The following is an 18543-nucleotide window of genomic DNA, read 5'->3' as shown; positions in this document are numbered from 1 at the left end:
TACTGAGTGTCCAGAACGTGGTGGGTCAACAAGGTTCACAAGGCCTCCCTCAAAGAATGTGCACCACGTGGAGATGTTGGTATGGTCCAAACAGTCTTCCCCATACACTTTCAACATTTCCTTGCATATTTCACTCGGAATTTTGTCCTTTCACTCACAAAAAAGGACTATGCCTAGCTTTGCTGTTTACAAGTCAACAACAATAACATGCGCGCCATTTTGCTAAGTAGTTAATGCTTCTGTTGCAGGAGCTATACCTAATCGAAAATATGACTTCTCCAGTGCAAACTTCAAATTATATGTCTGCAAAATTTCACCATCCCAGCCGCAATAACATCACAGAAAAAAATTGTGTGCTACTTAATGATCCACCCTCATAACACAACCAAGCCATGTATATAATATATAAAATCCAAATCATCACTGAAATCTTTTTTATTGTCATCCTCCCAAAGCAGGCTACCATCTAAAGCACAGAGGATGCAGCATTTGTTTCGAATATAGCATGTACCTCAGTTTTGAAGGTGGTGATTTTACCAAAAAGGGTGCATCTTATGATCAACTAAATACGGTACGGTATATGTATGATATGAACTTTCTTGTGTTAAATTTTAACGTACCTTGTTAACATGTTTCGACCTATTTTGGATCATCTTCAGAACTGATCGTTGTTGGTCTTGGCGCCTCTTGTTTCCTGTGAGGGTGCGTTCGTAGTGTAGAGTCAAAGAGTGTGTGTGTTTTGAAATTGAGTTGTGTGTTGAGAATATTGTTGGGGTGTGTTTTCGTGTGTCTTTATATTTCATATTGTTCTAGTGTGTTGAGTTTCTGGCTTTTTGGTTGGATGTGCAGTATTTCCATGTCTGTGTTGATGTCTCTGTAGGTGTGGTTGGCATTTGTGATGTGTTCTGCATATCTGGAAACACGAAAACACACCCCAACGATATTCTCAACACACAACTCAATTTCAAAACACATATACTCTTTGACTCTACACTACGAACGCACCCTCACAGGAAACAAGAGACACCAAGACCAACAACGACCAGTTCTGAAGATGACCCAAAATAGGTCGAAACATGTTAACAAGGTACGTTAAAATTTAACACAAGAAAGTTCTTATCATACATATACCGAAGTGATACAGTGTTAAAAGTTGTGTAATCAAGATGTATAAATACGGTAATTGTGCAGTTGCCTTCCATTATGTTATTCCACTACAGTTTTGTTCAGTAAAATAATTTGCAAATTTACTGGTTTGTAACACTTTTATTTTATTAATCTATGATTATCTTTAATAGTCGACATTTTTCGTCAATTTTACAGTGAGATAATACTATGTCATTTTTGCAGTTCAGGTTTGTGACATCTATATCACTGCACCACGACAATGTAAACTGCATTTGCTATATGCTGTTTAGCTGTATTTATGCCCACTTTGAAGGTTTTGTGGAATATACATCTGTTCATTTAAGTTTCTGTCTGTTTGTGGTGATGATCACTAGTCCAGCAACAATCTATAATATCAGATGGTTTCTTTATCCTGCAATCATTCTCCATAATAGATAGTCTTGTATGCATTAGTTTTCAAGTCATTATCAAATCAACTGCACAAGAAGAAGATATGTTATTGCACTGAGGATTAGTTGACTGACATCATTTTCCCTCTGTCCAATCTGCCTCTTCTTGCTACTCTACTTTAGATATTCATATTTGGTCATGAGGCGTCATGGTGCAAAAAAGATTGCTATTTACAATGTCTGAAAACTGTAACAAAACTTAAGCATGTGATAACCTGAAATACCAATGGTAAAAGCATTAACATTTACTTCTAGTAATTTAAAAATGTATCCATTACGCTAAACTTTTTATGATGGATTTATTATGTTTTAATGTTCTGTTTTCAGTTGCTGGAAAGTGTTTTAAGCCGAATATTAGTACCAACAGAGCGTCCAAGCATAGCATCAGGGTTGCGTCTTTTGGAAATATGCCTCAATTACGAGCCATCAGATCCCTTGTTGCTGTCCACTCTTCTGTCTTGTGTCTCGGCATTGTTTGTTTTTCTGAGTATGACAACGGCTGAGGGTTCTGCAAGCCTTCTTCCACGTGTTCTAGATAAAATTTTTGCAGCATTAGTTTTTAGTCAACCTGGACAGGCTAAAGACAGTCGCAGCAGAGTGGTGAAAAATGTACGCATGCATGCTGCAAGTCTTATGGTCAAAATTGCCCAGAGATACCCTCTTCTTTTGCTTCCTGTGTTTGACCAAGTATATGCAACAGTACAAGGATTAAGCAAAGATTCAGAACAGCTCTCAAGATTGGAGAGAGTAACATTACAGGTACAGTATACTTTATGGAAATTTACCAGTAGCATGAGAAATGTATTTGGATGTTTGCAAAAAGTTACCTTTGCAGACAGGTGTACTTCAATTGATTAATGTTGATGTATTATATGGCCAAGGACATCATTGTCACAGGAAGTATTGGGACAAACTCCATTTACTTCTAGAATACAGCCACATTATGAATTTCGTTTCTTATGCACATCATCATCAAAAGGTAAACTGTGTGATCATGTCAGACATGTTATATATTCTGCTATAAAGTTTTGTGACATGGAAAAGGCAGCTGGGCTTATTATACCTTTGAAGAAGGTAACATTATGTGTTGCTGATATTGTAGGTAAACATTAATCTATTAGCAAAATGGGAAAAGAGGGAAAGAGAGAGAAAGACAGTTTGTCAGCTTTCCCAATAATGGGACTGCCTCATTGGACAAAGCATAACAAACACACAGAGTGAAAACAAAAACAGACTACAAAAGAGAAATGTGGAGAACGAACAAAAAAGGGAAATTAAGTACAGATAATAGCATACACATAACAGGCCTAAACATAGTAAACAAATAGATTAGACGTTCAAACAAAAGTTCTTCCTTCTTAGGAAACAAAGTACAGGTGGTATTTTAAAATGGCAAGTGATCCTCTGATAGCAGTAAGGGAAACATCACGAATGAAGTTGTTGTTCAGCTGGAACTTCTTGCAGAAACTGACAAAGAGGCGAGGTATTGTGCACCTAGCGCCAACCATTAGCCCAACTACTTCAATGGAGGTGAGGTGATATTTCTCCAAATAGAATGGAACTGTGGGCTCATAAATTCTGCACTTTTCTGTGTGGACTTAGCGGGCTGTTGTTCCTGTGCCTCAAACCTGATTGTCAGGTCAATAATGTAGGCGGATGTAGAGCCTGGCGGAATGGCAAGCATGTCAATTTGCCAACAGGATCCCTCTTGAGAGATGCCATGGACTTCTTCGAGCACAGTGAGACCTTTCTTTCTCGGTATTACAACTCAGACATCCTCTTCAAATAAAATGAATGATATAGATAGGTGTGTGATAAGATATTTCAAGAATATTATGAGCAAGGAAAAGAAGAAAAAAAAAACCTACATTATAAAAGCTTCGTATTATGCTTTGTAAAAAGGAAATTTGTTTTTATAATGACAGCAAAACTTTCAGAGAAAATATATCAATCGGATTTCAAAATTGAAGGGTAAGTGAAAATTTTTAATTCGACATACAAATATAATAACAGAAAGATTACATTATTATTGTACTTCACAAAACAGTGAGTCTGGATAGGAAGGATTTGTCATTTGCTTGGACAAAAATGTTCACATTTTCTACATCGTACAGAAATGTTGCCAGGATGATTATCAGTTGATTACATGAGTCAGAATACAGGGCAGGAACTTACAGTTGTACATACTGTAGGAGATATGGATCTTCTCTGTAATCATTTCTAATGTGTGATACAAGGTCGAAGGAAGGTGATTATCAACAGTAATCTCACTAGACGTTTTGATTTATCTAGAGAAAATCAAAACTCGAGTGGGATTTAATTGACTATTACACAATTAGAAGAAAGTATATAAAGATTAGAAGTAACGAAGTACTCCAATACAATAAAATATTAATTGACTTACGAAACTACAACTGTCTTCAAATGTATTATTGTACCATCTCAACATTACAAATATTACGCTAGATGCATGCTAGATGGCAGTAGTGTCTTTATACAGACACTGTAATGATTACTATTCAATAAATCTTAATATTAAACAATCTTGATACGTGACTATCCATAATATCATATAGCAGAAGTTCTTTTTATCCTCTCAGAGCAGAAGCTATAACATAACCTAACTAATATACACAAGTGTTTGAAAAGTTTCAATTAACGACGATGACATAAAAAATAAACATGAATAATTTTAAAAGGAATAATTATTGAATGTACAATTTTCAAATTTGAATGTGGTTGGTGGTTCAATTGATGTTATATTGGACGTGTGCGTAATAGAAGTGGAACTCGTTGATTTAGGCCTACATGGTGTATTCAACTTATTCAGAATTTCCGAATGAATAATTTTAAAAGGAATAATTATTGAATGTACAATTTTCAAATTTGAATGTGGTTGGTGGTTCAATTGATGTTATATGGGACGTGTGCATAATAAAAGTGGAACTCGTTGATTTAGGCCTACATGGTGTATTCAACTTATTCAGGATTTCCGAATGGTGCTCTTCATTTATTTGTAAATCGGATTTCAGAATATGCATAGGTATGATCAGTGATTTTTATTAATTCTTGTTCTTGAATGCCAATGCGAGTCATATTTGAAACTGCTGTGCATCGACTGGAGTGGTTTGTAATTTTATATGTATTTTTGACGTCCAGACCAGCGCAGTTTCAAATGTTGGCAAACAAAGAAACAAATGCTAGGGACGCGATAAAATTAAACAAATGCTAGGGACACGATAAAATTGTGCGATAAGCAGCCATGATTGGTTGAAATACGTCCTTTCGTACCGTTTTATTGGTCAAAAGTAGTATGACGTAGTAAGAGTGTAATAGTCACTATAAAATGGGTTCAAGCAATTACAAAATACATTAAGAATAAGCTGGCTCCAGGACTGTCGGATGTATCGTTTTGGACAGTGCAACCTGTCTGAGAAGGGAAACAAAATGTCTGCATCATATTCTAGTAAGTTATATATACACATTTCTGTCTTGATTAAAATGACATAACAGTATGACCCAGCTTTAAGGGAGGCTGAATTACTTGGTCTCATCAACCACATTGACCAAAGATTGTGTTTTCATTTGATTAGTTAGTACATGATAGAAGATTATTATGATCGCCTCCCTATCACCTAAATTTGAATTTAATTTAATATACCTGAAATATGGTAAAGAAAAATACTTCTGAAAGCAATTAGACTGGGTTTTTAAGAACTTTGAAGAGAATAGTTCCTGAAGCATTCAGTTTACTACTCATGATGATTGGAAAAGCACTATTACTCATGTGAACAAAATATTGAAAATGGATTGGTTTAATGAAAGATGAAGTAGGAAAACATAATATTGGTGTGGATAATAGTGACATTGCCGAACCTAACCTACTGAAACAATGGATTATGAAGATGATGGAGCAAATAGCAATAATTCGAAGACTAAATCTGCAAGTAAAAATTATTGATCCTGTTCTGATACCATGGATGAGGGTGAATGCACAATAGATGATTTTATTCACTATAAATACCAGGTGAGATAGAACTTAAAAGTATGTGATGTTTAAGTTCCATATTTCTTCATAAATAAATTGAATTAGTTATAATGCTACACAGACTGTATCTAAGTTGTATTTGCATCATGTAATATAAGTAGTGAATTTATTATATTGCGTATTTTTAACCAAAATCTATATTTTGAAGTTAATTCTTATTAGTTCAGAAGTAGAACTTTTATTCCCATACATTGACAAATTAAAAACGTCTGTAAGGTTGCGTTGATGAAAATCAGATTTTGTATAATATCATATGGATAGTTCAAGCTACTGATAGCAGTGTGACTCTGTTAATATTTACTTTCCCTTGCTGAATTTTTGTTGCTAGCAATGAAGTCTGTAATATATGTGTATTTAAAGAAGTGTTGCTAGCAGTCTGTAGCTCATATAGGAATTGTTATTGGTGGGTTAATAACTTTAAATTATTGGGGATTTTGTGGATCATATATTTTAATGATTGCCCATGGTTTATGCTCTTCTGGTTTATTTTGTTTGGCTGATTTTCTTATGAGCGTTTAGGTAGACGGAGATTATTAATTAATAAGGGTTTAATGGGGAAGTAAACTTAACAGCTAGAAAATCACAAATTTAAGCAAGTGATTAAGTAATGGGGGGGAAAATGGTGAAGTTTCAATTTAGTACGTCTCATTACGTTGTACAGCCTATAGTAAATTAACAACTTCATCATTTTTCATACTCTGACGTATAAATTATTGTCAATATACTTTCTCTTATTGCTCCATTCACCAACTTTTGTTAATAACAATGTTGTGGACAATAATTGATAACGAGATAATTAATTGGCATGTTTCGAGTATTTAAAAAGTGTGTTCAATTTTTGTATAAACGCGTTTTTGGCTTGAAAATTGTATTTTACGATAAATCTCTCTTAAATAGCATTTTTGTTGTGATTTCGCAATTTGATAGAAAATTCGAATTTTTTCGCACTTTTAATTTTGCTAGAAAAGCATGCTAAATCATCTTACATATGAAGAAAGATACTTTCCACTCCACAATTAAAAAATTCGCGTATTTCGCAAATGCGAAATTTTCGGGTTCCTACTTATTACTCCAATGTTTCAGAACTGCATACAGGTTCTCTCTTGAGAGTAATGTAGTAAGATCCAAAAATGATTTTATTTTCTGATTGAATTGTCACTGTAAGATGGATTTAAGTGATTTGTTTACGAGCATTTGTAACCATCTCAGCTTCGTGGAATGAATTAAGAAGTCCACACCTGTGGAGTAATGGTTAGCGCATCTGGCCGCGAAACCAGGTGGCCTGGGTTCGATTCCTGGTTGGGGCATATTACCTGGTTGAGGTTTTTCCGGGGTTTTCCCTCAGCCCAATATGAGCAAATGCTAGGTAACTTTCAGTGCTGGACCCCTGACTCATTTCACCGGCATTATCACCTTCATCTCATTCAGAAGCTAAATAACCTAAGATGTTGATAAAGTCTCGTAAAATAACCTACTAAAAAAAATGAATTAAGAATGATAATGGAAGCTTTACTGTAGTTCTAATGGTGAGGAAATAGCAGACTAGAGGTGTAGTGAGTACAGCATTTAATCGTTTAGAGATAATGGAACAATTTACTGACATTTCTCATACAAAATGTAGCCTGCTACTGGTAGATGCGTTCTTGGTGACAGTATAGTAAAAACTTACCTTGCAGTTAAATGGTGCGTTGTAGACGAGCAGTCAATTCGTGGTGTCGTTAAAATTTTTACAGCTATTGCTGTAAAATTACACATAAACTTTCCATAATAATACTTTAAATATACTGGTGACAATCTTGGGGTGCTGAACATATTGTGAGTCTTAAGTCACTACGTGGCTGTAGAGTCTCTTAATTGTAGGCGACGGTATGTTGCTTCTGATTGAGTCATTTCAAAGACTGAAAATGAGTATATTGTGATGTTATTTCACAGATAATGAGAATGCTAATTTTGTATTGATTTCGTGGTGTGGAATAGGAAGCCTTACTGCTGATCAGCAACCACTTCTGTGACTATGAACGGCAGACGCGATTTATTGGTGAGGTGATTGGAACTGGTGCAGAAGAATGGATTGTGCTGAGTTCCAAGGCATTCAAGAGTCCACTAGACTTCATGGCGTTTGTTGGTCTTGATAGTCCTCCTGTCGAACCCAGCAGTGATGATCTCAATGGTCAGGTTCTGTTTTTATTAACCTGTTTAGATGCCATATTTTCTCGAATAACGTGCACCCTCACATCCCACTTTCGAAAGGGGAAAGGAAAAAAAATTAAAACAAACACTACAAATTAAAAAAATAAAACTTTCAACATGTGTATTCACAGCAAATTAAAAACAAATACAAATACAGTTCAGTTAAGAATAAATAAATAAATTTTATCCTGGAATAGGACTCATTTCAAATCCATCCAATACACACACACTATGCATGTCATTTGTCTTACTTAATCAGCTATTTCCACGACATTTTGCAACATCAATAGCATATGTCACACGATTTCCATGTTCCTCTGCATTTTTTATAATTTTAAGTTTTTCTCTATAACTCTAGTGGTACTCATTTTCAGGATTGAAAGTATAAGACGTACAAAGTATACATTTATCACACTTGAACTTGATTCTGATACATGCGCTGCTAATCCAAATGCCATTTAACAATGTTAACAATTGAAATACCCATGCGGAAAGATATCATGCGCTACCACCTTAAGGTACGGTCACACGTCGCTACTTTTGCTGCGCAACTTTTTTACTGCAGCTGCAAAAGTTGCGTGTCGTGTTCACACGTAAGCCAAATGTAGCGTGCTGCGCAACCCAAGTGCAGCAAAAGTTGCAACTGGAGGTTGTGAGTCTGTTCACACACAAGGCGCTACTTTTGCAGCCACAGTCATGCTGCAGGTTTCCATCTCCATGTTGACTTCTCAAAATACATTTTGTGGTTATGTTCGCATTATTAATAAACTCATGCGAAAGCTTACTTATCTATTATTTGCTTTTCTGTCCTAACTAGTATTCAGAAATTGGCATTATTTTTACTATAAAGCTTTTAAAAACGCCTATATACTTAAATGATAACCAACAGCATATTCACGTAATCAATGTTGGCGACCCTCCTGTTTGAAACTACGCTACAGAAAATAAAAAAAGTGAATTATATCGTCAGCAAATATGCTCAGACTGTGTTGTGCATTTAATAACTGTTACAAATAATTTATTTTCATCACATCTAACATTAAAATACATCCAAACAGTAAAAGTATCATTGGCACATTTGGTTGGCAACACTGGTCGCAACCGCAGCAAAAGTTTCAACAAAACCGATATCAAAAATGCTGCGGCTGCAACCCTGAGAACCCTGTTCACACGTCGCTACTTTTAAGCTGCGCGCAGCATGGAAAAGTAGCGAGCAGCAGGTTCGGCAGCCACTACTTTTCGAGTTGCACCATTGTTCACACGTCGAAGTACGAGAGTTGCGCAGTTTTTTGTACTACATCGGTGCAAAAGTAGCGACGTGTGACCGTACCTTTAGGAGTTGTGAGGAAGGAAAATTGGGCAATGTTGTCAACTTCATTTCTAATAAGCTGCTCACCTGTAGTTTTTACTTGTATATTTTGGGAAAAAAGTGCTTAGGTTATTTGAGAAAATATGGTATTTTATTCATGCCATTTAAGAATGAAGTGCCATTCAAATGATTTTGAAGCAAAGACATATTTATTGTAACAGTTTCTCTTATTTCTGTCTATATATTGTTTCTGTTTCAATGGTATATTTCGGAAAAAAGTGCGCGGTGTATTCGAGAAAATACGGTATTTTATTCATGCCATTTAAGAATGAAGTGTATTCAAATGATGTTAAAGTAAAGACATATTTACTGTAACAGTTTCTCTTATTCCTGGTCTATTTATTGTGTCTGTTTCAATGATATATTTCGGTAAAAAAGTGCGTGGTGTATTCGAGAAAATACGGCATTTTATTCATGCCATTTAAGAATGAAGTGCCATTCAAATGATGTTAAAGCAAAGACATATTTACTGTAACAGTTTCTCTTACTCCTTGTCTATTTATTGTATCTGCTTCAGTGGTATATTTCGGTAAAAAAGTGCGTGGCGTATTCGAGAAAATACGGCATTTTATTCATGCCATTTAAGAACAAAGTGCCATTCAAATGATGTTAAAGCAAAGACATATTTACTGTAACAGTTTCTCTTATTCTTGGTCTATTTATTGTATCTGCTTCAGTGGTATATTTCGGTAAAAAAAAAGTGCGCGGTGTATTCGAGAAAATACGATATTTTATTCATGCCATTTAAGAATGAAGTGCCATTCAAATGATGTTAAAGCAAAGACATATTTACTGTAACAGTTTCTCTTATTCTTGGTCTATTTATTGTATCTGCTTCAGTGGTACATTTCGGTAAAAAAGTGCGTGGCGTATTCGAGAAAATACGGCATTTTATTCATGCCATTTAAGAACAAAGTGCCATTCAAATGATGTTAAAGCAAAAACATATTTACTGTAACAGTTTCTCTTATTCTTGGTCTATTTATTGTATCTGCTTCAGTGGTATATTTCGGTAAAAAAAAGTGCGCGGTGTATTCGAGAAAATACGATATTTTATTCATGCCATTTAAGAATGAAGTGCCATTCAGATGAAGCAAAGACATATTTACTATAACAGTTTCTCTTATTGCTGTCTATTTAATGTATCTGTTTCAATGGTAAAAGTGTGGTACACTGTTAGCCAAATGGCCAAAGTGTCTGCATTCCATGCCTGTAACCTGGGTTCGAATCCTAGTGCGTCCAAATGGAGTTTGTAGTGGACAAAAACTGTGTTTGATGTCAGGTTTTCTCAGGGTACTCCCATTTTCCCTATCAGCATTGTGCATGCACTGTAGACCATCTTCAGAGTCTACAAAATTATGACGCAGCCCTCCTGAAAGGACATGATTGGGTGAATGATGTAAGATAATTTCCTGCTATTGGGGACATGTTAAAAGTGTTACATTTAATTTGAAGATAGGCTACCTTATATTTTAATTTAATCTGAATTCTGTTTACAAGAATAACAGTTTTTTTATTACTATTAATGTGCTATTTTTATTTCTTCATTTTCCATTTCCACAGGTCAGAATCGATCCCACATGCTGTTTTATGTGAACCTGTTTCTGGCAGCTGTTAAACGATGCTCTTGGCCAGAGGATCCAGATCGTGCTGCTCGTGGAGGTTTCGTTGTGGCTCATACAGAAACTGGTAACCCAGTTTGCCGCAATCCAGCGACACCTCATATTATTCCTCTCATACCACACTTTCTCATGCTCCTTAAAGTCTTCAATGGATTGTGGACCCCTGAAGCTCTTGCAGCTGTGTCAGAAGTAAGTTTTCCTGTGTAATGTATTTAACAGATTTAAATAAAAGAAGCTTATGTAATTCATTATCATTGTTTATTCTGCTGTATATAGTTAGCTCCAGGAGCTTTTTAGATACAAAGTCTTCATGACAATAAAAATTCTTTTAAATCGAAGTAGTTGGGATAAAAATTCGGGCTTTGAATTAAAATAATATAAGAAAACATTCATTTAAAAGTTTGATTGATGTGAGGGAGGCGAAGGTTAATTGGTATTCTGACAGATCTCATGACTGCAGTGTTTTAATCTTGAGCTTCTGTCTGATGAAGTCCAAATTTTTCTGCTATTATGTACGCTAATGTTGAAACTGTCCTAGTGTTTAGCATTTTGTGGTTTTTTAAAGCTAGTTAGATTTGAAAATCTAAGTTGTTATAAAGTAATGTGTAGTAATAACGTAATTAATTTATTATTTTTGATGGAACTTTGTTGCCTGACATATGAGTATGATTTTCGCCATAGTAATTAAAATCGTCCACACCTGTGGAGTAACGGTTAGCGCGTCTGGCCGCGAAACCAGGTGGCCCGGGTTCGATTCCCGGGCGGGGCAAGTTACCTGGTTGAGGTTTTTTCCGGGGTTTTTCCTCAATCCAATATGAGCAAATGCTGGGTAACTTTCGGTGCTGGATCCTGGACTCATTTCACCGGCCTTATCACCTTCATCTCATTCAGATGCTAAATAATCTGAGCTGTTAATAAAGCGTCGTAAAATAACCTACTAAAAAAAAATTAAAATCATAATGAATTTAATCACTTGATGTCATAGAACAGGATGTATGGACATGATAACACTTGTTTCTGTATGCAGGGTTATCGGGGAGCGCACACAATGCTAGAGGTGGATAGAGCAAATGTTCTCGGAACACCCATAACTGCTTCATTTGTGGAACATGTGGATGTGTCACATCCTAGAGCTCAGACCCCTTTGGATCGTATGCAGCACTTCCTGACAATGGTGCATGATACTACGTACCATATTCTGGGTAACACAGGCCCAAGTTTAGGCAGAGACTTCTATCAAATGGAAGGTCTAGTTCCTAATATCTTGGCTACAATGTTTTCAAACTTGGAGGTAGGTTCAGCTCTGAGTGTTGTTTTCCATGGCGTATAGTTTGGAATTACTTAATATATGTCATATATTGGATATTTGTCATTTCAGGCTGCGCCAGACTACCGTCTTCGGCCTTTAGTCCGAGCATTTCTCAAACCATTTGTGTGTTCATGTCCACCTGTCTGTTATGAGACAGTTCTTCTTCCTGTCTTAGCACAAATATGCCCTTACAGTGAGTATACATTTCCTTTCTAGGGTCTGAGGAAACTACCATTCAGTTCATAAACCTGAGAGTCAAGTATCATGAACTGTTCACTCGGAAACTGTATATAATCGCAGAATTACAATTTCTAAATAATAACAGCTGATAACTCATAATGAAACTGCATTAGGACACTGCCTTCTTAATTTAGTGCTATACCATAATGCCATGGTTTTCAGAAAAATAGTCTCTGAAGAAGGCCATTATTCCAGCATATAATACACTCAGGGACAAAAAAAAAACTGGACACTTCTATATTTGCTTGTATTTTGTTGCCAATTATTTCAAAATGAAACAAAACCCATTTAAACAAAATAATGTTTCATTTAGCACCTTATACGACAACATTTGAAAAAAAAAAAAATCTCTAATGAGAAAATTTACAAAAAATTACAAAGGGCGTATAACTATGGCATCGTTTGGTCTGTTTTTTCATTTTATGGTGCCTTAGACATTAAAAACTCTTTTTAGTAACGGGTATTACCCCTTCTGGCTTGAATAACTGCATCCATACGTCTTGGCATGCTCTCAATTTGGTTAGCAATATCTTCTTGAGGAATAAGTTCCCATTCTTCGCCAAGTGCTTGCCTCAACTCTTGTAACGATTCTGGTCTCGGTCATTTATTCTTAACACTCCGTCCCAGCATGTCCCTCACGTGTTCAATTGGGTTCATGTCTGGACTCCTTGCTGGCCATGGAAGAACATGGATTCCCACTTCTTGGAGATAATCTCCGACCGCATGGAGCAATATGCGGCCGTGCATTATCATGCATTAAAACAAATTGGCCAAATGGCACAACATGATCAGCCAAACATTCATTTATATACCTATCAGCTGTTAGTCTTCCATTTTCAACAAAAACCAACTCTGTACGAGCATCCGTACACACTCCTGCCCAAACCATCACTTCACCACCTCCATGCGGCACATTTTCGGAAATGCAACACTGTGAAAATCGTTCTCCCCTCCTTCTCCAAACTCTTTCACGTCCATCAGGTGAGCACAGATTGAAACGGGACTCATCAGTGAACAGAACATAGCTCCACTGTCCATTTCTCCAATCCCTGTGATCATTTGCAAAACGCAGTCGTTCAACTCGATGCATCCTGAGAAGTCTGGGACCAGTTGCAGGTCTACTTGATATCAGTCCACTTGCTTTCAACCTCCTTCTAACTGTTTTGGCCGAAATTGGGCGTCCATGCATGTTAACAAATTGCTGGGCTACACTAGTAGCTGGCAGGTTGCGCTCCCTAAGAACTCTCAACACCATATACCTGTCTTCATTTGGATTTGTAGCTCTTGGACGACCCGAACCTGGTCTTCTGGTATATTCTAGGGTCTCTATATACCGTTTTATGGCATCATGGGTTGTGCTTCTAGCCATATTCATAACATTTGCAATGTAACGTACACTGCGTCCATCATCGTAAAGGGCTACAGTTTGAGCCACATCTTCAGGTCGCATCTTGTTTTAAGACAAATGTTACAACCCCACTAAACTCAGAAAATGTAAAAATGAAATAACGAATGATAACGATAATGAAGCACAAAATGGTTGAGGCAAAATTGTTATAGCTGAGACTCCGAAAGCAAAATTGGAATATTTGGTTGTAATGGCTTGTTTATAAAACAAAAAACAATCAACAATGTATACACGTCTCCATAACAACAGATGGCTACCATAATATTGTATGAGAAGATAATGTTTTGCAAAATACCAGCAAACATTAAAGTGTCCGGTTTTTTTTTTGTCCTTAAGTGTATGTCCAAAGTTCTTAGTGTATAGTTTACTATTCAGCTAGTTGCTAGTCACTAGTGCATAGTATGGACTTGAGCTTTAATACACAGCCTTAAATACCCGTAGCTTTTAAATGCATTTTTCAAACTCTTTTACTATACTGAGTTTTGTCTTCTAAAACAGTGAAAATATTTAGCTTTATTAAAAAGTATTGTCATTTTGAAAAGGTGCTATAGACTGATAAGCAATTAAATTAGGTAAATATAGGTTAAATGGGTCCGTCTTCTTGCTTATCAAGTAATGTATAGTCTTAATTATTAACTATGTCACATTTATTGAATTGGATTAACGTTTTCGGCAATTATTTGCCATCATCAGATCATCATAAGTATCATGTTATACATGCTGAATACTGAATTACAAAAATTAAGTGGAATAAAGTAATATTCGAACAAACAAACATGGTTATCATTATGATAAAATAAAAAGATAAAATGAAAATATTGTTCATGTAAACAGCTTAGTCAGTGCATGTCTAATCGTAACATTTATCTAGTCAAGTGATAACCATGTTTGTTTGTTCGAATATTACTTTATTCCACTTAATTTTTGTAATTCAGTATTCAGCATGTATAACATGATACTTATGATGATCTGATGATTGCAAATAATTGCCGAAAACGTTAATCACAATTCAATAAATGTGACATAGTTAACAATTAAGACTATACATTACTTGATAAGCAAGAAGACGGACCCATTTAACCTATATCTATTGAAAGTGTTGTGAACATTCCTGTCTTTGAATAATTTCAAGGGAAAAATTGTTCTGGGGCCGAGTATCAATCCCGGGACCCTTCGTCTAGTGCACGAATGCTCTACCGACTGAACTACCCAGGAACTATACACGACACCGTCACAATTCTTCTACATTATTCAAGCCTGCTTCACAGGGAGCTTCTACCTGAAAGCCAGATTTGCATTCCTTCTTTGTTCACAAATTGATTATACTCGGATGAAATTTGCAGTTTGTGATTTATTTTATATTTTCTTTTAGTGTTTACTCACCTCAATAACAAGTGGCGGTACCTTACACTGTTGTATGAATCACGTGGGATGGATGAAGAAAACACTGATGCCCAAGTAAGTAGATGTTTATGAATAGTTCAGTGAGGCTGGCTGCAATGTATGAAACATTCAAGGTTTACAGCTTTAATATTGTATGAATATTATTATTATTAGGGCTAGGATTTTGATGAAAATGCATCGTTTTTCTAGTAGGCCAGAAATATAGCTGCTTTAGTATTTATATGTTATGTGATAAACTGAGTATTTTAAGACGTATTTGTTAGGGCATTTTTTATTGCATTTTTTGCCTGTTTCGGCTCATAAGAGCATTTTTTGTTTTATTTGGTCATTTTTTTAGGCATTTTTATTTAATTTTGGCCATAAATCCCCATTATTAATGTAAAATAATGTTTATATCCTTTCATATTTTCTCTACTTATTTTGTCCATTAATACCCATTATTTTGTATAATATTTTAATCGTTTTTCTACACAAATATTGGCATTTTAACGTAGTACACCCCATGTAATGGGTCAGTCAAACCACCCCTTCAATACAGACTCTTCTATACCTGCTAGTTCCGGACTACATGGTGGACTACATGGAAACTACATCAGGTAAAATAATTAATTAAAGTGTACCACTTAGAAAAAAATTATTTAAAATTAAATAAACTTAAATGTTGGTACTATAATTTAATTTAATTACTAGTCTAAATATTAAGTAGTACAAAACCTCTTTTCCTACTAAGCCAATTAAGTAAGATCAATTTTTAGGACATTTTTTTTCATGATTTATAGGTCATCAAAATCCTAGCCCTAATTATTATTATTACTAAAAACCGCCTAAAACCGTGATAAACAGTTAAGAATAGTTTTAATGATGAAATGTTTAAAGCGATTGGCATTGGCGAAATAAGATGGGAAATCTCATCTTGAGAAATGTTCTCCCAGTGATGTCTAAGCCGAGTGTACAGCCAGACACTGGATGTTGTCTAGATCCTCCGAAACTTTTCTTTGAAGGTTATCCCAAAGGTGCTGTATGGGGTTTAGATCAAGAGATACCGCAGGCCACTGTAGCCCTTGAATATTGTATGTTTGAAACCATTGACACACCACTCCGGCAACATGTGCTCTGGCATTATCATGCTTGTAGAGGAATTTTTAGACCCATTCTCTTCAGTGATCAGAAGCACAAAAGGTTGCAAAATGTTTTGAATATAAACATTTGCTCGTTGTGTTCCTCTTACAAGAACGAGGTCTGTCTTTCTATTGGTCATTATTCCTCCCCAGACCATGATAGAAGCTCCTTGAAATTTGTGGATCTCCTGTACGTTCCTGAACCTTTCTGCGTCACCTGGTGGCCTCAATATGAGCACTCTTCTTGAGTCTGGATGCAAACTGAAGCGTGATTCAACTGTAAAGAGGACCTGTCCCCATTGATTCACTGTCCAATTTTGATGTTGGCACCACAAAACACGACGTGCTCGATTTCCATGACGAATAGCTGGACACCTTAAAGGTCAACGGGCATGAAGGCCTTTTTCATGCAGTCTATTTCTGATAGTTTGAGTTGAAACAATTATGTTACATTTTGCAAGGCACTTCTTAACATTGTGGCAGTTGAAGTTCTTTCTCTCAGGGCTCTAAGGTACAGAAATCTGTCTTGTCCTGCAGTGGTCACCCTTGGTTCTCCTTGGTGCCTTTCTTCTGGACTGCCAAATTGTTCATAATGACTCCACATTCTTGAAATTACAGCTCTTCCCGTATTTAGAGCTCTTGCAGCATCATCTTGTGTTCCGCCACTTTCAATTATGCCAGTCGCTTTAAACATTTCATTATGGTTTAAATGACGATGTTCTTCCATCATTAAAACTATTCTTAACTGTTTATTACGATTTTACGTGGTTTTTAGTTACATTTATGTCCACTGTTAAAACACACTAATTTAATTCTTTCCAATGTAACAATACAAATAACAACGTTGGTTACTATGGTAACCTGGTAGAATGATAAATGACTAGGATTTTAATATTAACTTCCGTTCAGTTTTGTAACTTTGTCAATTTTCTTAATATTTCTCATTTTTTTAGTTGTTCCTTAGACAATTTTGATGTGTGTACATGTACATTTATTTTTTTTTACTTAATTAAGAAATTAATTTTGATACAAATATTTTATGTTCTAAGTTTAACGTCATGATCACTGAGTTCAGGCCAAAGGCATTAGAACTGACATAATAGCAGTACAAAGAAAAACCACTGAAATTGTATATCTGTGTGTGGGTACTTAATATTAAACACTGATTTAATTTAATTAATGAATGAATTTCTTGATGTTATTTATGACTAGGTTATTCTCGATATTTAGTAGTTCTCGCGTAATTCCCCCCCCCCCCCCCAATGGATTTTATTTTTCGCCTTTGAATTGTGAGAAGAAAAGGGAGAAGTTACGCGAGTGAATGCAGTATGAAATAATAAATGAAATATCCTCAGTGATTGTAGATTAAAGAAGAGAGTTCTGTTTTTTACGTCTTATTTAATATTATAAAGATAAACCGTTGTGTAAAGTCACTTAATGTTTATTTTTAACTATTATAGGAAATGCTCGAAGATATGTTGAACCGTACAATCACTCGTGAATACTTGGATGTATTGAAAGCAATTCTAGTAGGAGGAAGTACAGAAATAGTGCTTAATGCTATGGATCAAGATGATATGGAATGCACACGCACAAACACAACTAGCCTACAAGCAGAAGTTATAAGCAAACTTGGAACATTGACGTTAAGAAATGAAGTAACTTGCCAACCTGTTGCATTATGTGTTCTAAGGTAAGGGGTTTATTATTTCATCTACGATATCGTTAAAATTGTAATAGAAGGTATCACTAGTTATGGAGCAGTGAGCTGGTGTTTCTGATAGCTGTTGTTTTCTCCAATCTCTTAAACTATATTTAATATTCTTCATGCATAACTGACCTTCTCTTACTACTCAGTTGCCATCATAAATGTCGATCCTTCATTGTACCGTAGTAACAAGATCATAGATTGTGCTTTTAAGTCACATTGGATGTTCACGACACTTTATTTAAATCTGAATCACTTTTTACAACTTCTTTGTTTAGTAGTTGAGCGACATGGTTCAGTCGCAAAATACTGGACTTGCACTGGGAAGATCTCGGGTTCAAATGCTGGGTGCTGATTACTCTGATCCGAGTTTTAGTGTTTTCTTGAATCATAAAATAACTATAAATCTCTTTATTGGAAAGGTAAATGCTGGATCAGTTCCCATTTCCACTACAAAATGTACAGATAATGTTTTACAAAATCTCAATTCCTGCTGTTTGTACAATCAGTCTTCTTAATGTATCCAGCTGTTTGCTGCCAACATAAAGTC

General features: G+C 35.6%; 1 protein-coding gene across 2 annotated transcripts in view; it reads left to right on the top strand.

Moving 5' to 3' along the window:
- The window catches only part of Ranbp21 (exportin-5-like protein Ranbp21), a 52256-nt gene that overhangs the window by 24093 nt on the left and 9620 nt on the right, over positions 1 to 18543 (top strand). For both annotated transcript variants that reach the window (XM_069829223.1, XM_069829224.1), the window contains 7 exons: positions 1905 to 2336; positions 7603 to 7800; positions 10753 to 10995; positions 11834 to 12097; positions 12185 to 12308; positions 15136 to 15221; positions 17746 to 17978. In XM_069829223.1, the coding sequence (XP_069685324.1) occupies positions 1905 to 2336; positions 7603 to 7800; positions 10753 to 10995; positions 11834 to 12097; positions 12185 to 12308; positions 15136 to 15221; positions 17746 to 17978 (1580 nt within the window). The remainder of the gene's footprint in view (positions 1 to 1904; positions 2337 to 7602; positions 7801 to 10752; positions 10996 to 11833; positions 12098 to 12184; positions 12309 to 15135; positions 15222 to 17745; positions 17979 to 18543) is intronic.

The sequence above is a fragment of the Periplaneta americana genome, chromosome 6 (assembly GCF_040183065.1).
Source record: "Periplaneta americana isolate PAMFEO1 chromosome 6, P.americana_PAMFEO1_priV1, whole genome shotgun sequence".
Taxonomy (NCBI): Eukaryota; Metazoa; Arthropoda; class Insecta; order Blattodea; family Blattidae; genus Periplaneta; species Periplaneta americana.
This window is presented reverse-complemented; position numbering and strand designations above follow the sequence as displayed.